The sequence below is a fragment of the Cyprinus carpio genome, chromosome A12 (genome assembly GCF_018340385.1).
Source record: "Cyprinus carpio isolate SPL01 chromosome A12, ASM1834038v1, whole genome shotgun sequence".
Lineage (NCBI taxonomy): Eukaryota > Metazoa > Chordata > Actinopteri > Cypriniformes > Cyprinidae > Cyprinus > Cyprinus carpio.
In genome coordinates, this window is record NC_056583.1 from 14,797,414 (window position 1) to 14,824,104 (window position 26,691).

Genomic DNA, 26,691 nt, shown 5'->3' on the forward strand with positions numbered 1-26,691 from the left:
CTTACATAATAAACATGTTCGATTTATATAGCGTCTTTAGTCCGGTCCCAAACTCTTCCTAGTTTTATTTGGCTCAGTGTAAACAATACGGTTCCAGCTGTTTCACCAGACATGTTAGTACAGTGTTGATTGACATTTCTTTAATGCAATCAAAAGAGAGGCAGAGTTATTGTCGTCTCTGATTGGTGGCCGCGCCTTCAAGGGGCGGGGATTGGAAGTTGAATCCGAATCCAGCTGTGAATTGGTTCGCATGAGCGGATTCGTGCTATAGACCGTTTTGCCGACTGGGAGAATCATTGGAGACTTGTGTATTTTCGCAATAATAGACAAGACTTCAGCATAGAGAGCTCTCTTGCGCATCCTTTCAGCACGAGCTTAAGCTTTTCTTTTTATATGCAGACAGAAAATCACTGCTTACACATTTAGAAAAGATTCTAAAGGATTTTACTAATTGCCTAAGGATCTATAACTGTTATTGTTGTGAATACTTTTGAGCATTAGATCCTGCGGTGATCTAATAGAAAAGAAAAAAACATTGAATTGCAATCTTTGATCATTACTTTTAAGTGCGCGCACACGGAGAAAACGAGCGAAGCGCATAACTGAGGATCGGAAAGCAGTTTTGGAGGACCTGCCTTGTTTTTATACAATGTTGAAATCTTAAGGCATGATGTACAAGACAAGTCACTGAGATGCCCATAAACCTGCTTGCGCTGTAACTGCCACCTGGAAGCTCCAACTGATCCTGTTCAATACCATCATTTGGACTGCTTTTGCAACAGAAATGATCATGCGATGAGTAAGCTCGATTTGGGCATATTGTCAGAAGCAATTACAGGTAAGAAATCAACATTTAGAATATTTGACTGAATTATTGTTAAAACATAATCACGCTCATTTGCCTGATCATTATATGGTGTGCAATCATATTAAAATTTGGTAGCAAGTTTTAAACTAAGTCATAATTGGTATTTATTCCAAATGTAGAATTCTTTTCTTTTCTTTTTAATCAAGGATTTATTTAATGACAGGACACCAAAGTACCATATCGTATTGTTTGTGTGGCTTATTGTTTTTTTTCCTTATTACAGTCCCATCAATTCATTTCTGAATACCAGCCTGTAAAATTATAATAGCCTCAAAAGTCCTGCCTTTTATATAGCATACTCTTCTTTTGTTCAAATGCACCGACGTTAATAAATAATAAACGCAAATCATAATTTTGTTTACAAACGTGTAGATTGCATAAAATAGACATGCATGCTCTTCTACCATGGATTTTAATTGTTCATAATTTTTACACATTTCTATTGTGTAGCTGGTAATACATGCATTTTCTCTCCTCAAGGGGGTGAATGATGGCTGAAGATGGAGGAAATATATCCGAGGATCATCAGTTGAGGGAAGCAGAGGGTAGCTCCTCTCTTCCAAGGACTTTTATACGACTTAACGACCTGTCCGGTGGCGGGGAGCGCAGTGAGCTTGAGTCTGATGGAGGCGAAAGACGGGAGAGCGCAGCCGGAGCAGCAGCAGCGGCGGAGGAGGCGTCCGCATGCAGCGGGGAACCCTTGCCCTATCCGACTTTGGCACCGGTTGTGTTTTTCTATCTGAAGCAGACCACGCGCCCAAGGAGTTGGTGTCTGAAAATGGTTTGCAATCCATATCCTTTCAAACTCAAATCCTCACCTGGATGCCATTCACCTGTTCAGGTAGGACGCGCTACGGCGAACGCCGCCGGGCGCTGTCTTAGGTTTGAAAACAACGTATTCAACACAATATTAATAAATAATAATTATGGCTTTCTTAAGTTGTCCTCTTTGGAAATGAGGTAAATCGCGAAAACAACTCCCAAACACACACAAAAATATGTTGAAGTCCCCATTGTGCTGATAGTTCAAAAGCTACAAATGAAAGTGCTTCAATTCTGCTAGTGGTGTGAAGGACAACATGATCCTGCAGAATTTATGCGTCGTGGCAAGCATGAAATGTTACCTCAAGAGGCTCATAACTGTCTTGACACAGTTTCTGTTTGTTTTTTTTGAAAAAGTTTTGTGTGTTTTTATTATATTCAATTTGATGGTGGTCATTGTATTGCTTTGAGTGGTTTTATGACATTACCTAATTTATTAGCACTGATGAGTTAAGTTATTTGCTTGGTGTCTTGAATTTCTTAAGCAAAGGACTGTGCACACAAAGTACCTTTGGCTTTATATCATCAGAATTTGTTACTAAACATTAAAATAAAGAAATGGCGAATGATATTCTCAATAAAGAACAAGTATTTTAGGACATTTTGCATGGATATGTATGATGTGATTCATACGAAAATGTGCAATTTTTAAATATAAGTAAGCACTGAGGTCCACCTCTAAACCTGACCATCATGGCCATAAGCAGATCGTAGGAATTAGCCACAAATTTGGCAAAACATAAAATAGTTAAGAATTGCTATGAAATTGTGTTGGCAGTGCCTAAAATGCTGCATAAATTGGATTGGGCATATATCTTCATGGCAATAAGTCCATTACTTTTTACTTGCTACAAGATCAGATGAAGAGTTCAAATGACTCCCTCTGAGATTTATTTGAGAAGAAATAAATTGCCAATATTTAAGTGAAAACCAATCAATCCTTGCTTGCCTTTCAGTAGAAGCACCTAACAAATGGTTTAGATTAGTCACATCTATCTAGTCCTAATGACTGCAATTTTTAGGGTGTTGTTAAAGCTCTCATCCCCGCAGCAGCGAGATGATTTCATTTTGTATCTTAAGAGGACTCCTTGTTTAGCTGCCAGTCGTTTCACAGAAAGAGGAGAAAACGGACCTGATTGTGAGCATGTGAGGAAGGGATGTGGTTTGCATGTGTGAGTCAGAGGTGTGCACTTGCAGTATGGGTGTAGGTGATCTGTTTGGTTTTCGATGGACTCGCAGCAGCTTCACCGAAGGAAAGAATGCTCTTTTGGATCGAAGGAGCTGGCTGGATGTGATTGTGATGTCTGGGCTCAAATGCTTTGTTTTTCTTCAGTAGGAAATATGATGAGCCTTGTGGGCTCTGAATGGCTGCCCAATCAAACACACTCATCTTTCCCCCATTCTTGTTTCTCAACCTCCTCACGCTCTTTCACCATTAGACAAGCCCACATCCCTAAAACATAAGCCTTGCTTATGAAACACAGTGCCAGAGCCTCATGGTTCTCTGGGCCCAATGGCCTGGTATTCCTCAGAGATGATAAAGTCTGTTTTTGCCATTGCATTATCATATTCTTAAATGCCACTGTTTCTGCCGCATTCCCGTTTGTCCAGTGTGCTCATGTGCTTAGGAGAGGACTGAGCCAAAAGGGATCCTATTAACTGTGGTCAAGAAAAAGATGTGGAATTCCCTCTTCTTGAATCATCATGCTGCACAGCTGCACACACAGTCTGTTCACCGTCCAGTCAAGATCAATGAACAGGCTGGCTGTTTATTTTGATTTTAAATAGCTATGAAAAGGTGGTTAGGTAAAGTAACTGTAATACAGTCAAATGTGATACTGAGTCTACAATACAGGAACAAATCATAGCGTACAGTGGCATTTGCATAAATGGGAGTGTCCCCCGTGCATCCTCTTGCAGATTTATGTGTAGAGACAGTTAATCATTTATGGTGCCGTCTCATGTAATGATTCCTTGGGCAGCAATTTCTGTTTTTAGATCATTGTTGTGGTGTGGAGTGGGGTCTAAATCTCTCGGGCTCATTATTATCGGGGAGCTTTTATTTATATGTATAGTCTTCATAGATGACCTTTAATACATCTCTGTAGCCATTAGATAAAGGTCACTGTTTTTTAATAGTTTGTAAAGTATCTCAGATCGATCTTCTGTTCATCCCACTGGAAGCAAGTAAAAGTGTTTGCCCTATTTGAGATTCTTTGGACAAGCTCATTTTTGTACTTTTTCCACTCTTGGGATATAAAACTAGAATTTTGAATTTGTCCGTGATGCATCGTCTGGCAATCTCATTTGCAATTTGGCATGTGCATCAGTTGATCGCTCAATCAGTAAATCTAAAAAGTCTCTTTGTATTATTGATTTGCAAGTAATGAAGGAGTTTAAGTCCTTCTGCGTCTGTTTGAAATTAGGAAACGATCCTGCAGTCTTTGTGATTCATCATTCTGTGTTTGTATCCTGTCAGTCATTAGATCTTTTCTCCCTTGAGTGTTACTCTAGCTTATTGAACCTTTGACCTATTGAACCATGTCCTCCGTCATGGGGTTTTCTCTGGAACCTCCAGCGTGTCATCTGTAGCTTCGGCATTCTGGGAGTGTTTATGTGTGAATGTGTGTACTTAAGAATGCTTGTGTGAGAGCAAGAGAGAGTTTTGGTGACTCAGAAATATACTTCCATTTGAAAGTCTTCTTTTGAATATTGGACTGGAGAGTATTTGCTTTGAAATTGAAACAGTAATATAGTTCATTAAACTGATTTAATTATATAAATAATGAATAATATAATTTATAAGTGGTTCAATTATGTAGATATTATATAGTCTGCATGTGTTGCATGCTTAACAGTTTGTGTATAATGTGCACTGAAACACAAAGCACTCCAGGTTCCAAATTACTGCATTTTTTTTTTGCATTTTTGCGTTTTCTATGTATCTTTGACACTGTAAAATAATCTACAAATTCAATGAAAACTAATAGAAACTGCACCTTAAGTAATAACTAAAAGTAGACAGAGACACTTTCATAAGTACAGTAAGCATAAAGAGATCTCAGTCTACTTGTCCAAGTGCAATGTGAACTGTTTTTTAATGTTTGTTTGTCCTCCAATTTTTTATTAAAGGAATAGAAATTGTTTCATCACAACATGTCAATATAATTATTATTTTTTTTTATTTGATTTTTTTTTTAACCATAAAAACAGCAGCTCATTTAAGTTCAGCAGGTGTGAGAGAAAAAAAACTAAATTAGAGCAGTTGCTTTTCGTCCAAAAAAACCCAGTTGCAAATCTTTGCATTCACATTTGTACACATTGTGATTCACTGTTAGTGCTGTGCTTGGTTTAAGCCACTTAAATTTGCATTTGGGAAAGCAACAATCGTCACTAGAAAAAGTTTATAAATCTGTTGTTGTTTACAAAAAAAAGTTTCAGTGTCACATAATCCTTCAGAAATCATTCTAATATGCTGATTTGCTGCTCAAGAAACATTTCTCATTATTATCAATGTTAAACACAGTTTTGCTGCTTAATATTTTTGTGGAAACAATGATACCGCTCAAACATTTGTATAAGATTTAAAAAAGAGAGACAAATTAATAATTTTATTCATCATGCATTAAAGTGACAAAAAGTGAGTGAAGACATTTAAAATGATTTCTATTTAATAAATGCATTAACAAATTTAATTAATATATGAGATAAATGCAAATAAATGCTGTTCATTAAAATTCATATTTATCATAAAATCCTGAAAAATAAAGTGCATCATCATTTCCACACGAAATATGAAGCAGCAAAATTGTTTTCAACATTGATAATAATCAGACATGTTTCTTGAGAGTCAAATAAATTGTAATAATTTCTAAAAGATCAGGTGACACTGAAAACTGGAGTAATGATGAAGATAATTCTGCTTGGCATCACAGGAATAACATTACATCTTATAATGAATTAAAATTCAAAATTTATTTTGTATTTGTAATATTTCACAATATTTAATTTCTTTTTTTTTTTACATTATTTTGATCAAATAAATTAATCCTTGATGAGCAGAAGATTTTTTTATTTCAAAATCATTAATAGTTGTAATGTTTCCAAACTTTTTGGCAGGTACTTTAATAATAATAATTCTATATACTTTACTATAATATATTATAGTACTTTATTATAATAATATATTACATTGTTGTCATGATTATTAAATGCTGCGTTTTATTTTTTACAGGACAGTGTGTATTTTTACATTATAAGATATATCTTTTAATGTGCTAAAATATATATTTTTAATAATGAGTGCTGGGGGCGTGACTTGTGGGCGTGGCTTGGGGTGTGGTCAGATTTTCCTTCTTTTTTGTCTCTAGCTGATCACATGCCTGATATATATTATGCAGAGTTTGCAGTCAGTTAGAAACACAGTGATGTGTTTTTTTTTTTTGTGGTCTTTCTGTACAGTCCTCTATGTATTACTGTCAGAAGTATTTATTTTCCCTTAAATTAAACTGTTGAAAATACTGTAGAAAAAAGAAATTGCAAATTCCTCTGAAATGCTTACACGAGACAGAATCATGTGCCAAAGTGATGCTATCTGTATTGCAAGATGCTCTGATTGCTGATGCAATTTCAGGAAGCAAAACCAAGCCTTCAGTCAAACTTTAGTTTGTTAATTTATAAACACTGATGATTATATGATGTTCTGCGTGCATTTCTGCTTTTTAAGTAACAACTGCTATTTGGATTTGTAGTAGAAATTCCAGCTGAGCTAAACTCTCTTGGTTAACATCAAAGATACTTATTTAATAGCATCTAACATTCATTTTGCTGGATCCTGTAACACATCAGGGCACTAAATAACATTAATGCAAATAATTCTATAAGACAATTTGAGATTAATCACATTATTAAAAGCATATGAAAAACCAACAGGACCTCCATTGTTAGGGGAAACTGTGTCCTCACACCATCTAAGATAACAGATCTCCAAAGATGCCACTCCATATCCTCATTATGGACTTAAACATCACAGAACTTTCTCTGCACATGGCCAGAACACTATCAGTCATCTCCAACATGCTCTACTATCTGTGATGACACTGCAGACACACCCAAGAGTAGCTATTTCAGTCTCAAGACCATCTCCAGACCTTAAAAAACAAGGTCAGTAGATAAGCGTGTAATAATACATGTGGTAGAGTTTTGACTTCTCAAAAGTGGTTCTTCAGTAATGACCACAGTAAAACACACATACTATGTGAGGCTTTACATTTAGCTTTTGAGCAAACCCAGTAAACTCCAGTGCTGCTCCATTAGAGCTCATCTACCAGTTCTCAGCCTGAGCAGACAGCAGACATCTTCTCAGGACATGGATGATATTTCAGTTTTGTAGCTGTCGGTCAGATCACTGGGACTAGGCTGGTTCTAATCTGTTCTTATATATGACTATTAATGGAATATTATAAACATTTATTAGGTCTGGTCTAGGGCTGCACAATTAATCCAAATTAAATTTCAAAGGCAATAAATTGCAATTAGGCAGAAGCTGCGATTGTCATGCGTTTCTTTCAGTGGCTACGTTTACATGCACAATTTTTGTTTCAATCGGACTGAATTCATTCCGATTGATGAATCTGAATGAAGTGTTTTCATGAACGCTAAATAAAGTTATCAGGTTGATGTGCGTGTTTATATGTCACAAGCTTAAAATCGGAATATTTTTTTTTTTTTGACACTGCTCAAATAGTGAAAGTGAAATGTATGGAGTATGGAGTTTCTCACTGTTTGCACATAATAACCACTGTCCTACATGGTTTCTTTACTTGTTTTTAACAGCAGAATTAATATTTATCCATTTAAGATAACAGATCTCCCAAGACAGGTTGCCTGTGGATGAGTATCCAAAACAAGTTTGTCCTGCTCCACTTCACAGTTGCCGAGTGAAAGTAGAGTTTTATAATGACAGGACACGGATTTATACAACACTTTATTCAAAAGGAAGAGCAGCTCGTTCTGTGCGTCATACGTCATTACGTTATTTCTGCGCAGTCCTTTCAGTTTCGTGGTTCAATCTGATCGAGTGTTTACATGCACTCTCAATCGTATTAGAAGAGGAATAAACCACCCCCTTCAATCCGATCGAAATTTCATTCCGATCGAGCCCAATCATATCGATTAAGGTGTTTACATGAAGGTTTTTCAGTCCGATTGAGCCGTCAATTCCGATTACAAACGGATTATTTGGTTGCATGTAAATGTAGCCAGTGAAGCACGGTTCTGTGATCAGAAGTAAATCTCCTTCCAAAGGCCAGAGGGTGATCTCGCGCTGAAAATCCAAATATGCCCCGAAGAAGAAATCCAGGAAATGGGCTGCAGCTGAATAAACAGAAGATTTAACTGCTTTCATTGATTCAACGTGACTAATAAACACACGACTACAGCAATATATGGTTTATCTGAGTTCTTATAATAATTTTCATCATAATAAAGTATGTCTATAATGAAATGCTAATCGACATTTATCACTGCTTAGAATACAATGAAATATTGTGTGCCTTAATTATTCTGAAGCCACATCATCTCACAGAAGGATTTATTTTAAACACTCGACTGACGTTATGAAGTGAATTTAGAGTTAAAACGTTATTAAATGTGGTATTTTCACGTGCTCTCAGATGGAGCAGCATTTACTACACAGAGCCATAGTTCACTGAGAAGATACGCAAACAGCTGTCATAATCCAACAATTATATCGTCTGCGATTATGAACGCAATTTTGCATAGCTTGTCAGAGAACTATGACTCTGCGTAGTAAATGCTGCTCCACCTGAAAGCAATTGATGGAGATTTACTGCTAATCACAGAACCGGCTTTACTGACTAAAATGCGCATGACAATCGTGATTAATCGCGTGCGATTAATCGTGCAGCCCTAGTCTGGTCAATGTAACACATCAATTTAGTGTGCTGAATTCTAAAACAAAAAACAATAAAACAATGTTACCATTAATAACTAGGGGTATAAACCGGACATTTCATCACAATACGTTCTGACAAAATAATAAAAATTGCATTTATTGAAACTGAACTTTTTAACTAATTTAAAAATTTTTAATCCTTCCTTCCTTCCTTCCTTCCTTTCTTTCTTCCTTGATGATGTCATCAGCTCTATGGTAATAGAGCTGATGACATCCTCTCCATGGTGTCACACATGACTCTATTCTCTACCGCTGAGCACAGCCAGAACTCCCAGACCTGCAAACACGAGGTGAAAACATGCCGTGTGCATCCTTTTCACCTGCTGTAGCTGCTCATTAGTTACCAAAGAACTTCTGCTTATTGTCACAAATCTACATTGCTTGTGAGCCAAGTATGTGATTTACATAAGCTAAATGTGTTTCAGGATGTGCAAGAGAGCATACAAAAATACTGTTCATTAGGAAATGATCCCATCTTGAGAGTTACTCTCTCTAACTTTTTTTTTCCAAACAGTTTGTGTTACTGGCACGTCCTGCTACTGTCTGTTATGTACTTTTATAATATTGCCAATGTGCTTGGCTTGGCAGCATTCTGTTTCTTATGCATTGTTACTCCTGCTATAATTGGTGGTTTTGTTGCCAAATGCTCATACTGTTGATTTATGAAGACAGCTTTTGACTCTGGAGGCAATCATTGCACTAACTATTGTCAATTAATCACAATTTAGGCCCTGATTCCTTCATTTGACAACCAGAAATTGAGCATAAACATAAAAACCTGCTTAAGCCGGAGGAATGAAGCCAATTTTTGCCATGCAGAAAATGGTCATTACTTTGTGTTCAATATTTCATAATTCCATCTTTTCCTTTTTTTTTCTTCACTTTTTTTAAGGCCTCCCTCCCCATTACACATTTCAGGCTGAATCCCATATATATGCCAAGTCTGTGAATTAATGTACAGTGGCTCATTACAGTGTCCTGTCAAAGCCAGACATCTATAAGCCCCCATATGTGAACAAGAAGGGAAGTTATAATTACCGCCAGACTAGTCTGTCCTTTAAATTAGTCCTCTATTACATGTCTAACTATCAGCTGAGAGCCACTGGTGCTGTATCTAATGGCCTCAATACAGAACATTTGTTTGCCCATACAGTAGAGGCTGTTTGTTGTCTGGAAAATAAATGTAAACATCAGCTTTCCTAATGGAGATGAAGTCCAATTTTTGATCTCATAGACCACTTTTATATGAAAAGTCAGAACCTTTTAAAATAAAAACCAAACTGATTTGTTCTCTTTTAGTGTGTAAAATACATTACTATGTTAAAATTTTTATTTTTATGGATTTATATGAGCTAAATTAGAGGTCGACAGAAAATGAGCGTTCTGTGTCCTCAGATGCTGCCCCTCTCAGCGATTTTAAAATAAATGTCCCTATGCTGCAAAAATAAAAGTCAGATACACGACCCAATCAGAAGAAATGATCGACTTATGCCAATAATTAAAAATATATTGTCTAATATATTTGCCTTATATTGATCTATCACTGAGCTAAATTGTAATTTTTCATTCATTAAATGCTTGTGTATTAGACATTTTCATATAAAAAAAAAATGTAGACAAAATTGTCTCAGTTAGTCTGGTCTTGATAATTAATTAATTGGAATTTGGTTAAAAACACCACTTTTGTCAACATAAAATTGTCTATGTCTTATGTAGGTGGTAAAATAGTGTATTTTTGCATATGAAGTGTCCAAAAAAACAAAACAAAACAAAAAAAAGCACGTGTTTACACTTGTTTACCCTGGTGGGTTTCTAAATGGGCAGTTTCCTCGTCAATCAGTATATCCAACTGCTTCATTTGGAATATTTACTCATCATAATCTGTCTGTATATTTGACCTGAATTCACGCTAGGAAAAAAAAAAAGGAGAAGGAATGAATCAGGCTGAATTGGTTGTTTGAAAAACACCCATTATTATCAAAATGTCAGACTTTTGGAAAGCTCTGTCTTTTGTGTTGTTCTTTGAACGTGTGTATATATTTCTCTTCTATATTACCTTTTGTCACTGTTCTTTCTTGGCCGCCCCCTGCCAGTCTTCAACCTCTCAACACTCTCTCTACCTCTCTCTTTCTCCCTGGGCTATTCCGTGAGATGTCTGTTAGTTTATATAGGAATCAGTCCAGGATTTTCCTACCAGCTTTTTCTCATTAGAGAATTGGAGGAGACTGGAGAAGTTGAGGGGAATGGCATGAGGCAGGAGAGGTGGAGTAGGGAGAAAGAGAGAAAGAGAGGGAAACTGGGGAAAGTATGGGTGAGATGTATGTTGGCCCACCTTACCGAATTCCCATACGGCCTCTGAAGCTCATTACCTCTACCACTTGTGTTTACTTTCTTTTAGTCTTATTACCATTAAGATCTAACTGTTCCTTTCCCTCTCAATTTTATATAGCATTATAATTTTTTTCTAAAATAAATAAATACAATAAAATTAATAAAAATAATAAAATGCTTATGCAATAAGGCTATTTTTGTGATATTTTAAATCAGGGAATTGAGTTAGAAATGCCGCAAATGGAGTGATACAAATGGTGAAACAGTTCTCGTGGCAATATTGGGTGAATATCTAATGCTTGGAAGACCTCTCAGCCATATTTAAATGTATATTAACTGATCAATGTCAAAATTGGATGTTATTTTCAATGATTTTATTGTCATCTAACCCTCATTTAATCTCTAAAACCACTAATAGTTTAGTAGCTGTTAGATGTACTCGTTATTAAATCTCATAATGAATATCCGTTTTTATACAGTACGTTATAATTTTGGTGCCTTTCTCTTCTGGTGGCAATTCTCTTGTAGCTTTTAAAATGATTGATCTTTAGCTTTTAGTGTTTTATGTAGCTTAACACACACACACACACACACACACACACACACACACACACATTTTTTGTCTCTTTCTCTCTTTCTTTGTAACTCTCTCTCTCTCTCTCTCTCTCTCTCTCTCTCACACACACACACACACACACACACACACACACACACACACACACACACACACACACACACACACACACACATACGTGTGTATGTATATTTATAAAATTTATTTAAATAGTATAGAATTTTAATATTGGCCATCCCATTTCTCAACGGATGCTTCATTAAATGTTGTTAAAATAGCAGATATCACCCAGTCCTGTGTTTACGTGCTTAAAGGTATTTGTGCTATGTGACTTGTCAGGAGGTGAGGCATGATTCCTTTTGTTGTCCCATGCTGGGATGTCCGATTGGCCATGAGAATCCCCTTTTTTGGCTGGAGCAGGTGGTGGTGATAGACCCCAGGACTGACCCGCATGTTTATCAGCGGCGTCCTCCCTTCATCACTACACTTAGAGGCCCTTCGATCTGCCCGGTGTCATCACAGTTCCAGTCACGATGCTCAACCCAGAGTCTGGGCAAAGAAAAAAGACATTTCTTACTGGAGATAAAACCTCTTAGGTTAAAAATATCTCTTTAAAGCAGAAAGTGTCACTGTATAACGCTGGCACGTTATGAAATTGCGGCTGTGTTTTGGAGTTCTTCCTTGTGAGTGATTAAAAACATCTGCTTATACAGTATGTTTAAAGCACATTTGACCCAAAAGAAAAGAACTAAAGATAAGCAAAAACACTTTCCTACACCATCCAGTCCAGTAAAACTGATGTGACTTGGTTAAAAGGATTCCCGTTGTGCTCTAATAATTATTTTCCTGAACTTGTCCAAGCAATCCCCTGCAGCACTTGTAATTAAAAATGGCTTCCAAGCGGCACACCTCAGTATTCTCTTGCCGTAATGCTGCCAACACCTGAAAAGTGAGTGAAGGGGGTGGAAGCATGGGGAAACCTTCCCAGAATTCCAGCGTTGTACAGTAATTACAGTGTAAAGCTTCATTGGCTTTTATTGGGATCCATCTTGCCCTTATCATCACTAATAATAAGACGACTTATCTGGGGGAAGTCTTGGTGTCTCGCAGCCCCGCTGCTGCTTCCTGTAGTTGATGAAAAGCCACAGTGACATTTACAGCTTCCAAACCATTATAGCCTAATAGCCGTGGGTGATGCCGTCCTCACCAGCAACAAATAAGCAGAACGAATTCGGGAGCTACTACGTTACGTTTGAATGTCATGCTATCACCTGAACAGGCCCGTGTGGTGATGCGAGCGGCAGTGGGAGAGCTATAAAAAGTGAAACTTTAACCTTTTACTGCTGTGAATGGGAGGATGTTAGTCCTGTAGATTTGGCGATTATGACAAGACAAAACGGCCACAAACAGAGGTGTCCTGTTGTCTCTGTGTGGCTGTCACAAAGAACCAGGCTGCTTGCTGTTAATCGTTTTAGGTTGGGATTTCAAAACCTCTCATTTGCAGTTGCGTGTAAAATTCATCTTAAGTTTTATGGTTTATTCGGTTCAGATTTTTTGGTTTTGATCTGTTGTGTTTGGTTCGAGGATATCTTAAGCAATCATCTTCCCATGAGGCCTCGCACGCAGAAATTGAACAATGCCGTCTGTAATCTGGCCTAGATTAGACATCGCAGTCAGGCTTCCCCCATGCGTTTTGGCTTTTTTATATGGTTTAATTTTTCTATGCCCCTTTCCTCCCTTCGAGCCCCCCTCCCTGTGTTTTATTGGGAATTAATTCTGGGGTTGTAATTTTGTTAGATGGAGTTGCTTTGGACCTTGGGGAGTTTGTTTTAATGTTCAGTTCTTTACATTAGGCAGGAGATACAGCGGATAGATATTGCCTGTGTGTGTTTTTCCTGATAGAGCTGTCTCGTGTGTACGTGTTGCTGTCACACTGAGTCAGGGGGAGTAGGGGAGACACAGCTCTCATGGTTTTCGTGTCTCTTGTTAAAAATTTTTGTTCAGGATTTCCTACAAGATGTGGCTACAAAAACAGTTCCAGACCCCCTCCACATCTCCCACTTGCTCCCTCCCTCTCCCAGAACAGAAATCTGCTTTTAATTTAAATATAAGCAGCAATACACTCGAGTCCTCCGGGTCCTAAAGTCCTTTATTTTAAAAGCAGATAGCAAATATGGAACCCGAATGCAGAAAAACAAACAAAAAACTATCCATATTTAAAACACAGTAGGGTGACCACATATTAGTGTTTCTGGGGCTGTCTTTGTAAATGTCCCTTTTTTTGGCTGAGTATTTAAAAATAATGCCTTAAACTTCATGTTCAGATTTTTTTATTTTCTTTTTTTCTGAAAAATTACAATTATCAATATAATATAATATAATATAATATAATATAATATAATATAATATAATATAATATAATATAATATAATATAATATAATATAATATAATTATTAGGTGTAAATGTGTGGTATCATTTACTGTTATTGGTTAATTTTTGCAGGCAATATCCAGTCATTTAAATAGGATCCAGTCATTTAAATGTGATTGAGAATTTCATATGTAGGTGAAAGATTTCCCTACGCATATTTAGCAACAGGTTCAAGTTGTTCACATGGATTTGTGGCAGTAACCAACAGAAAGCTGACTGGTTTGAATGTGAAGGAGTATAAGAGGCCCTCGAGGAGTGACAGGGGAGTTTGTGAATATCCAGAAGATGTGAGTGTGAATAATGAAGAGGACAGTATGGAACTGGGCGATGCTAAAGTGACAAGTGGGCTGTGTGTTGAAAAGCAGGCAAAGGTTGTGTGTTAGTTGAGTTCCTCTTGATTTGTGTCAGTTGTGTTGTTGGGGGTGGGTGAGTACAACAGAGCCTTTAGAGGGTATCGTATTTTACACCCACCATCAAACTCGACCTCTCCTAATGATATTGACTTGATACGTGTCCTCTTACATCCTTGTCCTTGTGAAACATTCATAACATCAAGGCCTTCAGAGGTTACAGCTACCGAGATGTACAGTGACATCTTCAATATTTTGAGCACTAAATCACGCATGTATGGGGAGCATTCTTTGATATGTTAAACCAGCAAACCACCCGTCAGAGGAGATGAAAAAGGCCACAGTCTTGTAGTGTTGTACACACACTGTCTCATGGGAAGCAAATGAGCGCCTTGGCCTCAGACTCGCTCACACCACATCATTTATCTTGTCCTGTGGAGTGTAATCATTGGAGTGCTGCGCAGTTGCTCGGGAGGTCTGTGTCCGGGGAACCCCCCAGGGGGGCTCCCGCCTCGGAGCTGTCCTCACTGGTGGATATGCTGACCTGGAAGAGAGCCGAGGCATTGTGGCAGTCTTCAGTCTCTGTGAAATAATACATTATATTAATATAATACGATACGATACATTACATTACATTACAATACATTATATTATACAAGCTTACAAAGAAATAGAACTGTTACCATTGGTAACTAACTGAAATAAATTTTAAACTACTAAAAATTTAGCTAAATAAAAACTGAAAATATAAAAATAATTTTAATAAATACTATAATAGTATATAAATACTTAAATAACACTGATAGTATGGTGGTATGCTATTCTGAATTGGTGGCATGCTAACCAAGACTGATTGAAAAGAAAAGAATGTTCCTTTTTCATAATATTGTATGTATTATTTACATTTAAAAATATATATATGTATACATATTGATGATAACTGATACATATTGATGATTATAAAAAAATGGAATAATTTTGAGGTTCATGCTAATGGATGGGATGCTAAAGAATAACTTTCTCTAGGACTGTGACTGAAGTCGCCCCCTATACCCTTATATAGTGCACTATTTGAAAGTCATTGAATAGCCATTTGTACTGATGTCCTCAATAATGTATGTACAACCAATGCACATAGCTAGCTGCTAGAGAATACCCATGCACCGTGAACATTGTGCTGAATGAATTCCTGCATCTTGCAGCAAAAGATGCCACACTTCTGCCACACTCAGTGTCTGAATTTACTCATTTATTTTCATGCACTCATTCAGTGGACTATATTAGTGTAGTAATGTAGGGAATGAAGGGAACAGCCTATGTATTCTATATTGCTCTGACTAAGACCAGACTAATCGTTAATGGAATTGGTTGTCAGTTACTTTCATGATCAGTTATCAGATTTATTGATTTGTAGTAGCAGGCCTACCTCACATGCCTAAAGATACAAGATATTTACAGCTTGCCATGCACATAAAAAGAGAGAAAATCTGCAAATCAGATTCAGACCATGTGATTCAGACTCCCTCTCCAGCAATATAAATCCCACAAAGACAAACGGATGGCTGAGCAGATTTTCAAGTGTCTAGAGCTTAAGATGACTTGCTAAATAAATCATTTTCTCTTTAGTGTTCATTACTTCCATTTAATTGCTACTCTCATTGTGTTTAGTGGTTAGGAGGTGCTGTGGGCTTTTTAGAATAATGATGGCTCATAGGAGGCTTGCTCTTAATAGTCGTGGGCAACATTGTGGTAAACAATAATCATATCACCTATTTTCACTATGTTTTTTTTTTGTACATGATAGTTGATAAAGTGCACAGTTAATAACTTGCTGAAAGTGCAGTGAAGAACAAGTGCTTGTACAAAGCATGTTTGTGAATTATTTAGCTAACAGCCAGTTCCCTTTAGGAGATCTGGACACACAATGAGCAGGACAGTAGATTATGCACTTGGCAGAGTCTTTAGACATTGCATTAGGCATATGGTGTTCTTTTTTTTTTTTTTTTTTTTTTTTTTTTTTTTTGTGGGGTGAAGTATGGGGGATGGGTTTTATAATGAATCTTTGTTTAATTTGTAAAAGCATTTTTTTTTTTATTTGTATTTAATTTTTTTTTTTTCATTTTACTTTAAATATTTCATTTTATTTAATTTTTATTTTATTCAAGTGTTTACATTCTTTTTTTTTCAGAGGGTTGGAGGGAGTATGGGAGTGGGGTTTAAAACTCTTTAAATTCTCAAATTTTTAAAACCTTTTTTTTTTTAATATTCAATTTTGTATTTTGTATTTTATTCAAGTGTTTCCTTTTTTATTTTTAGAGGGTTTAGGGGTAGTTTGTGGGAGGGGTTTAAAAGTATTTTTTAAGTTTAAATGTGTTTTATATTTATTTTTTATTTTAAATATTTTATTTTATTATTTTATTCAAGTCTTATTAAAACCCTTCATTCTCAGATATACCCGCACACTGTGAGCTCATCTGACCTGATGGGAAGTCATTTATGTAATGATAAGTGCTCACAAAAGATCCCAGCTTTCAGAGGAGAATATCCTCCTGAACGGCGGCCAATTACCATGCATCAGCTGCCTAGAATTCCTGGTCTTCCCTCTTTATCTTTTTTTCTTTCTCTTTCCCTAACCATATTTATGTTTTAAGCCAATTTGACTGTTCTGGTTGTGCATGGACAGCAAACGGCACCTAGGAGAAATATTATAGTGTAAAAAACCTAACAAACCTCAGTTTTAAAAGTCAGGTAGTGCCTCAAAATAAGTAGGAACACTCAGAATATCAGTGCAGTAACTTTTTAAACATGATTTTGTTTCCCGACAGCCTGATTTAAAGCTATGCACCCTGACTCAATTGAAGTAGTGTTACAGTATAGGAAGACTGATTGGAGCTTGCAATTTCACAAGTGTTTTTCAGTTTTGTGCAATATGCATGAGACTGTCAGTGAACAGACTGTAGGCGCTCTATGGGCGTGCCATCAGAGACTGTGACTACACAACAATGGATAGATTTTGGACAAAAACAGCTCAGCTGGTAGGTCAGTGGCAGCATGAAGCCTGTGACCAATATAGTTATTATGTGTACATTAACTAAATATCATTCTCATTCAGTTCTTGCTCAGTTTCACCTCCCTCTCTTTGTTTTTTTAAACAGTCTTTAAAACCTTGTGGTGTGCTCTTATGTTCCCCAGCCAGAGTTGTCATGGAGATGACAATTTTCTATTTTTTAAAACTGCTTCTTACCTCTGGTTTTATTCTCTCTCTCTCTCTCTCTCTCTCTCTCTCTCTCTCTCTCTCTCTCTCTCACTCCCCCCCCCCCCCCCCCCCCTCTCTCTCTCTCTCTCTCTCTCTCGAGCTTCTCTTTCTTTGCTTTTTTTTCTACCTTTTATGATTTCGTTCTTCTGTGTGTTGGTTGCCATGGTTTCCCTCACAGAGTGTAGTTGAGGTGTGCAAGCCCGCCCATGCCTTTATTTTTATTGTGTTGTCAATCAGCCTGACATCTCTATTGACAATCTCCGTTTGAGAAATCACCAGGAAAAAATCTTGGCTTGAGCAATTCATACAAATAACGGCCATGTATATCTCTGGACTGTTTCACTCTCAAGACTTTTATAGCATTTATAGCCTGCATTAGACAGTATTCTGCTTGTTCTTTGTTTCAGATGTGTAGTTCCTTTACTTTTGGTAAGCCAAAAATAATTTATTTTCCTTTTTTTTAATTTATCTTTTTCATCTCCCATTTCTCTATCTATGTGTGTCTGTGAAAAAAAGTAAAATAATAGTAAAATCATTAATTCAGTTCATTGAATGCTTATTTATTTATTTGTTTATACTACCATTCAACATTTTAGGGTCAGATAATTGTAAAATGAAATTAATACTTTTATTTAGGATGGGTGCACTAAATTGATCAAAAGTGAAACTAAATATTTCTTTTTTTTTTATTCATCAGAGAATCCTGGAAAAAAAATGAAACGAAAAAAAAATTGTATGGTTTTGACAAAAATATTAAGCACCACAAATGTTTTTAACATGAATAATAATAATAAAGTTAAAATGATTTCTGAAGGATCATGTGACACTGAAGACTAGAGTAATGGCTGCTAAAAAAATTCAGCTTTGCCATCACAGGAATAAACAACATATAATATCATACTATGTGTTGTTTATTCCTGTGATGGCAAAGCTGACTTTTATATATTATTAATATTAATACTATTAATATGAATTAAATATAAAACAGTTATTTTAAATTGTTTAAAAAAATCCCAATTTGATTGTTTTCACTGTATTTTTGATCAAATAAATACAGCCTTGCTGAACATAAGAGAAAAAAAATATAAAAAAATCTTACTGACCACAAACCTTTAAATAGTTATATGAATGTCAACAGGTTTACAGTTTGTTAAAACTTTGTTGATTTGTACACTAGAGACATCATAATTTTCAATTATGTGAAAATTACAAACTTGGGTGCAAAATTGGACCTGCCACTGGAAAGCCAAATATTGTTTATGTCATGCAAATTTTTGTCTGTCTTTGAATGATCAGCGGGGTTAAAGATGAAACTTTTTGAACTTTGAGCACCCATAGGTGACACTTCGTTCAGAATTCAGTGCAGCGTTGACATGACTCATGCGAAAGAAACTTTAGCCACATTCACAATCCCAGTATCTCTAATAAAAAAAACAGAAAAGGTTGACTTCTTTTCAGGAGCTCTCCCATTTACTTCTCTCTTATTGATTTTTCAGTCAAGGACTGAAATTCATGCTGTATATCTTTTCTTTGAGATCTATGCAGAATGGATTTTCCCAGTGAATGGCGCACTTGTCTTTGACTTCCTTTGCTTTTGTGACACATTAAGGCAGAAGAAAGTCTGAGAGCACGGACAGGTGCTAATGTGACCTATGAGACAGTGAGATGATGACAGGTGAAGACAATACCACACAGACACACCACAGAGCACTATTATCCAGTCTGACAGGAAGTCAGTTGCATGTGTCCAGGTGAAGTTAAGGTTGTGAGCATTTTTGATGGAGAGACCCTAAATCATTGTATAATGTTTTTGCGAGTCCATGGTGGAGAGGTTTCAGTTCTCATCCATGTGTGTACACACAGTTAAATGTCCCAGAATCCCACTGCAATGGAAGATGAAAAGCTGTGTGTGTTCGTACTTTTCCCACTCCCATTTATTGAATGGGAGCAGTGACAATACAGGTTGTGGCAGCAGATGCCTCAGCATAAATTTCACTCTGATGAAGAAAAGATTAAAGCTCCCGGGAGGAGATACATGTTTAAGAGAGAAGGATGAATAAATGCACAGCAGTTTCCTATAGTAATTTGCATGGATAATAGACTCAAAATAGATTGAACAGTTTAAAAACAACAAACACTTCTCATTGACAATTGGTAATGTATGCAGGATCACGTCGCGGATGTGCTCTTTCCCGCTTCTTTTTCAGCAAAGAATTTATCTCTTCAAAAGCAGAATATGATCCTGTGTAAATAAGTGCAGATGGATTTTTTAAATGCTAATTTTTTACATTATGCTAATGGTAAAATGGAAAAAATGTGTTAAATGAACATGGTAAAAATGTGTTCAATTAAACTAAAAGCACTGCAATCTTATTTGTAGCTGAAAACATAACCAAAGTCACCAAAATATTTAATAAACACATAGTTGAGGCAAAGTATTTGTTGAATTTTATGAATGGCATGTGATTTCAAATGCTCAAAAGTCATAACCTCTTTATAACATTATGAAGGCATGTTACTCTGATTACACAGATACTGTCTGAAAAAAGCTGTTGCGATGACTATTCCAACATTGGAGTAAAAATAAGATGAGTAATTGTGAAATAAATGTTACGAAATTAATCGCAACTGTGAAGGATAAAGTCTTAAATATGAAGAAAATTGTTGCTTAGGTGAGATATATGAAGTCACAGTGCTGCGGTTATGAGAATTTTTTTTTTTTTTTTTTATGGACACTATCTCTTTCAGTTTGGCTTTATATCTCACAGTTGAGACTTTAAGTCACAGTTGTGAGATATAAAGTTGCAAGTCACTTTTTTTGTGACAGACAGGGGCATCCATAGAAATCCATCTCAGCAGTTCTCAGCTTTTTCACTCTGAGGGGAGAAACTAGTGTTTTTAGCCAGGGGCCAAACCTCTAGCACTGTTATCTAGCAGAGGGACGTCTGTGTATGTTAGTGTGTGCAAGTGACAGCAACACAAAGGGAGCACTGACAGTGTGTTTGACTTTTATGTTTAGAGTTTATACCATGTCTCCATATTGTGTCCTTTGAAAGCTCGGAATGGTCTGAGTGTTTACACCATCTGCCCTTTTCATTTAAAGTTTTTAAACCCTCTCATCTTGCTGAATTCACAGTATCAATCTTGCCACATGAGAACTTTTCTACACCAACAGTGCCCCTTCTTGTATAATTCATCTGTATAAATAAAGAATTACTGTATACTCAAGGAAGCTGTGCATCTATGTTAATGTCATTTATTATTGTACTTTTTCTCTGGTGCATTATTGTTTAGGGTCCTTTGGTCACCTGTAATTATTTTTTAAATAATGAAGAAATATGTTGGCTGTCATAGGTGAGCCATTTCTGTCTGATATAATGGAGTATGTATGTAAAAGCACTTTGGTTCACTAAGTAGGCCACTGGGATTGGGGGATCTTTACACTTTGCTTTCATGCGCCCTGACATACACCACCATCAGGAAAGATGTATGCACAAGCAGATGAGCCCGGCTAACCTACGATTCTCAGCCACCCGCAGATGTTGGAAATTTCTGGATTCAGCAAAAGCACAGCGACAACGCTATTCATCACAGGCTTATGAAAGTGGGACAGCGTCTCCTCCTCTCTTTATACTTCTTACTTGGTTCATCTCTCCACATTCACTGCTTGATTGCTCGTGTAGGATGAGTCAAACCCCTGTGTAAGTTTGCTGAAGGCAGAGAAAGTGTGTTTCATTAAGTGTCAGGTTTGTTTATTTTATTTACTGCCGCTAATGTTGCTCTCAGGAGGGTGGATGTCTAGAGGTGGACATTCTGTCAAGTTAGCTATTTATAATCAGAGAGGGATGCTAATTGCAACACACTGTACTTGAACTGTAATTTGACATATCCTAGTGAAATAGGAAGTTCAGTGGGGAAAAAGATTTTTTCAGTTGGTATTTGATTGGATTGTGAAAGGTGGCCATTACATTGCTATAGATGGATAGCTATGGAGTTATTGTGTTTTTTTTATTATTATTGTCCAATAGCCTGCTCGGCCTAGGTGATGTCATCAGAAAAGTAGGAAAGAAAGTTTAGACGAAGAGAAAGTTATTACTGTAAATTCACTCCTCAGGCCATCCAAGGTGTAGAGTTTGTTTTGTCATCTGATCAGATTTGGATACATTTTGCAAATTACTTGTTTACTAGTGGATATTTTGCAGTGAATGTGTGAAAACAAACAAACAAACAAACAAAAAAAAACAGTCCAGTCCATCAAGTTTTGTCTTATGATTTGAAAAACCACACGTTTGTGAGAAACACATCCATCATTACTGCATTTTAACTCCAAATCATCACTTCTGGCTGAATTATGAGTCCATAATCCATAATAAATCATTGGAAAAAGTCCATCCCCTGTTTTTCTCTCATGTCAAAATCCATTTTTGCACTGTTTTCACTTGTAAACGGTGCTTGAGCTGTGCATATTTCTCTCCTGATTCAAACGAGATTAGTTTTTTTTTTACTGGAGAAAGCAATATTATGAAAAGAGTTTGAATGAAATGCCTTTTTTATTATTTTGTACTGTTCTCTGAGGTTCACTTATAATGTTATCAAGATTTTTACATCAAAAAACATCATGACCCCACTCATTGAAACGCTCTGCTATGATTGGCTAACAGCTGTGTATGTTTGACAGCCTATACACCCTTCATAGATGTACGCTGCTGTGATTAGGTTAAAAACACATAAATACTCAGTACATATCAAACGATCTGTAATTACAGACAAAGAAATAATGACCACATAATAAAAAATAGTCCATAGTCTTTTAAGTTCAGTTTTTATTTTTATTCTTTTTGGAATTGTTGCTTGTTTTTGTGCGTTTTTTGTGTAAAATGAAGTGAACAAAGGATCAAGTTCTTACTGACGTGGTTCGGAATTTCATAAAAACAAAAGTTCACCCACTCTTTCCTAATGTTAGGATCAGAAGGAAGACACTGCACAGCGTTGTCTTGTCTTCGGAGCCATTTTTATTTACCCACTACATGCACAATCCGGTGGGCAGGGCTAAACAGGCAGTGATGTAGAAGCAGGCGTTGATCTTCTTCTGCAGAGGCGGGGTTTAGCCACACTATTACGTCATAAAGTGGCACATACCACAACCTGTCGTTTTGGCAGATTGGCATCAATATAAGCTGTTTTTAGACTAATGGGGAAAGTTTTGAGTTCTAAAAACTACAGGATGTTTTTATAGTTCAATGACCTCTTATACAGGTGCATCTCAATAAAGTTCTGAAAAAGTTCATTTATTTCAGTAATTCAACTCAAATTGTGAAACTCGTGTATTAAAAAAATTCAATGCACACAGACTGAAGTAGATTAAGTATTTAGTTATTTTAATTATGATGATTATGGCTCACATTTAACAAAAACCCACCAATTCACTATCTCAACAAATTAGAATACTTCATAAGACCAATAAAAAAACAAAACAAACATTTTTAGTGAATTGTTGGCCTTCTGGAAAGTATGTTCATTTACTGTACATGTACTCAATACTTGGTAGGGGCTCCTTTTGGTTTAATTACTGCCTCAAAGTGGCGTGGCATGGAGGTGATCAGTTTGTGGCACTGCTGAGGTGGTATGGAAGTCCAGGTTTCTTTGTCAGTGGCCTTCAGCTCATCTGCATTTTTTGGTCTCTTGTTTCTCATTTTCCTCTTGACAGTACCACATAGATTCTCTATGGGGTTCAGGTCTGGTGAGTTTGCTGGCCAGTCAAGCACACCAACACCATGGTCATTTAACCAACTTTTGGTGCTTTTGGCAGTGTGGGCAGGTGCCAAATCCTGTTGGAAAATGAAATCAGTATCTTCAAAAAGCTGGTCAGCAGAAGGAAGCATGAAGTGCTCCAAAATGACTTGGTAAACGGGTGCAGTGACTTTGGTTTTCAAAAAACACAATGGACCAACACCAGCAGATGACATTGCACCCCAAATCATCACATACTGTGGAAACTTAACACTGGACTTCAAGCAACTTGGGCTATGAGCTACTCCACCCTTCCTCCAGACTCTAGGACCTTGGTTTCCAAATGAAATACAAAACTTGCTCTCATCTGAAAAGAGAACTTTGGACCACTGGGCAACAGTCCAGTTCTTCTTCTCCTTAGCCCAGGTAAGATGCCTCTGACATTGTCTGTGGTTCAGGAGTGGCTTAAGAAGAGGAATGTGACAACTGTAGCCAAATTCCTTGACACGTCTGTGTGTGGTGGCTCTTGATGCCTTGACCCCAGCCTCAGTCCATTCCTTGTGAAGTTCACTCAAATTCTTTAATCGATTTTGCTTGACAATCCTCATAAGGCTGCGGTTCTCTCGGTTGGTTGTGCATCTTTTTCTTCCACACTTTTTCCTTCCACTCAACTTTCTGTTAACATGCTTGGATACAGCACTCTGTGAAAAGCCAGCTTTTTTGGCAATAAGTGTTTGTGGCTTACCCTTCTTGTGAAGGGTGTCAATGATTGTCTTCTGGACAACTGTCAGATCAGCAGTCTTCCCCATGATTGTTAGTGAACCAAACCGAGAGACCAATTTGAAGGCTCAGGAAACCTTTGCAGGTGTTTTGAGTTGATTAGCTGATTGACATGTCACCATATTCTAATTTGTTGAGATAGGGAATTGGCGGGTTTTTGTTAAATGTGAGCCAAAATCATCACAATTAAAGAAAACAAAGACTTAAACTACTTCAGTCTGTGTGCATTGAATTTATTTAATACACAAGTTTCACAATTTGAGTTGAATTACTGAAATAAATTAACTTTTCCACGACATTCTAATTTATTGAGATGCACCTGTATGTCAAAAGATCAAAGGAATTTTGATTTCTCAGTTCATGATCCCTTTAAAAACATCTTGATGGATTTGTCTATTAAAAACATGCATATTTTTGCTTCAAGGTGTTAAGTTATTGACTGGCATTGTGTGGATTACTTGTATCAGCTTATGTTATCATAAAATTTTCATTTTGGGGTGATTTATTCCTTTACATAGTGTCAAGTTTGATTCTATGTTAATTTTTTATGTTGGTAACAAGAACAGAAAGCATTAGTAATGTATTTTATAATTTTTTAATGGTTTTAATAGTTTTTTTTTTTTTAAAATTTGATTACATTTTAATTGCAATTAAAAGCACTCATTTCATTTTATGTACATTTTGATGAATTTTAAAACTTAATTATTAAGAGCTTACCAAAAATCTGAAAAAGAATGAAGTTATTAATATTAATTAGTGATTAAGGAGAAGCATCAGTGAGCATTTGGAGCAGATTTTTAATGTTGCTCCTGTAATCTATGCTTTGGTACGTAGACAAGGGACTTTAATGTTACAATCAGCCTTTACTTGGCTGTATGTCCAGTAAGTACTTTCCTGCATATCACTGGCATGAGAGAGCGGTGACTGTTATCCTCAATACTGCCTCCAAACAATAAACAAAAGAATAAGTGACATTTTGGACTCCAGGGGAAGATGTTAATGTCTGGCGAGTCTGATCTTTCGCCTGCACCTCTCCGGAGACATTTACTTTCTCCTCTCTCACTGCAATTTCTCTTCCATTTATTCCTTCCCAGCAGGATTCAGTTGTTTCCTCTGTCTTTTGCACACAAATCTACATGACTGAAGCTCCTACATTTCAAATAACAAACAGAAGAACTGAATTTATGTAGTGTTACTATTATCATTCGAATCCACATGTTGAGCTCACAGTCTAGTAAAGCTTCTGTTATTTATTACAAATACACATTGTTCACCACTGTGGCTATGGACAGGATGATATTTGGACAATGCAGGCTTTTTTCATTTGTTTTGGATGAAAGACACATGTGATTAATGAGATTAGCCACAGATCGTGTTTAGGAGTATTTTAGGACCCTTGTTTTTCCTCCCAGCTCCCTACCATAGCTGCCAAAACATTCTGAGATCAAGTTTTGATATGAGGAAATACCTTCTGCTAGAATGGCGACCAGAACATTCCCCTGATAAAAGCACTGATCTGAAAAAGAAAAAAGAGAAGGGATCTGATTGGATGGTGAGCCGAAATTTAAATAAGTATCACTGAACTAGCTTTTGGCCTTGGTGCAAGAACAACAGCTCATTTTGGTGTTTCCTTGGCCGGAGGTCAAAAGCAAAGTAATAGGATCTAATCGCTCCGTTTCAGTCCCGTTTTGATGACCTACCTCTCTATGCTTGAAGAAAAATGGCATCGTTCTCAGTGTTGACTGCTCTTGCAAAACTACAACATGTGCAAAAAGCACAAAAAACCTTTTTGAGAACACTGGCAATATAACCGTTTAGCTTTTAATCAAAGCTCATGGTGAAGCATGAGTTGCTTTGAAAACGTGAAAAATGAAAGATTACAGTATGTCTCTGCTGTTGTTTTTTTATTGCCAGGTACATAATCTGTGTAATAAAATTCACGCAGGGCTTGAAATTGCACTGCTTCCATGCCGTTAGGAAATGATATTCATCTGTGCACCATATATGATGAAGTTGCCAATAAACCCATCATTTAGCATTTATGTGCACTGCAGGAATTTGTATTGAGCATCAAACTTGTGTAACATACTAATTAATGCTTCCCAATAATGGACAATAAAATCTACTACTTAACTGTTCTATCTAGCTGTTGACCAAGATGGTGTGCAAAGAGGAGATCCTCTTCACTTCAAGGCTAGAGGTTGAGCTTTTCCTGTAAACATCAACATCCTCTTTTGACTGTCGAATGGACATCCTCTCGTCACTCATGAATAGTTTGCTCAAAACCCTTATTTCCTTGTAGAGGGTAGACTTTTTTGTCTTTAATATTCCTTTGCTGAAAAAGTTGAGCTTATTTTCAAAGAAAGCAGTATTTAAATATGCGTAATTAAATGAAGAGTTCATAAAATAAGTTTTGTCATTAATTACTCATCTCCATGTCATTCTAAATGTTTATGACTCCTTATTTCCTCAGTGGAACACTAAAAGAGAAATTATGACGGTTGTAACTAGATGAAAAAGAGCAACGAAACTGACAGAGGCATAGGTAGGGATGGGTACCGAGAACCGGTAC

General features: G+C 36.6%; 1 protein-coding gene across 12 annotated transcripts in view; it reads left to right on the forward strand.

Moving 5' to 3' along the window:
* Positions 1-252: 252 nt before the first annotated feature.
* The window catches only part of LOC109086348 (voltage-dependent T-type calcium channel subunit alpha-1G-like), a 194,627-nt gene continuing 168,188 nt past the window's right edge, over positions 253-26,691 (forward strand). For 11 of the 12 annotated variants that reach the window (XM_042767769.1, XM_042767767.1, XM_042767772.1 and 8 more), the window contains exons 1-2: positions 255-838; positions 1,349-1,660. In XM_042767769.1, coding sequence (XP_042623703.1) covers positions 1,356-1,660 — 305 coding nt within the window. In that variant the 5' untranslated portion in view covers positions 255-838; positions 1,349-1,355. Of the gene's footprint in view, positions 839-1,348; positions 1,661-26,691 lie in introns of all 12 variants that reach the window. The other variant, XM_042767776.1, reaches the window with a different exon arrangement.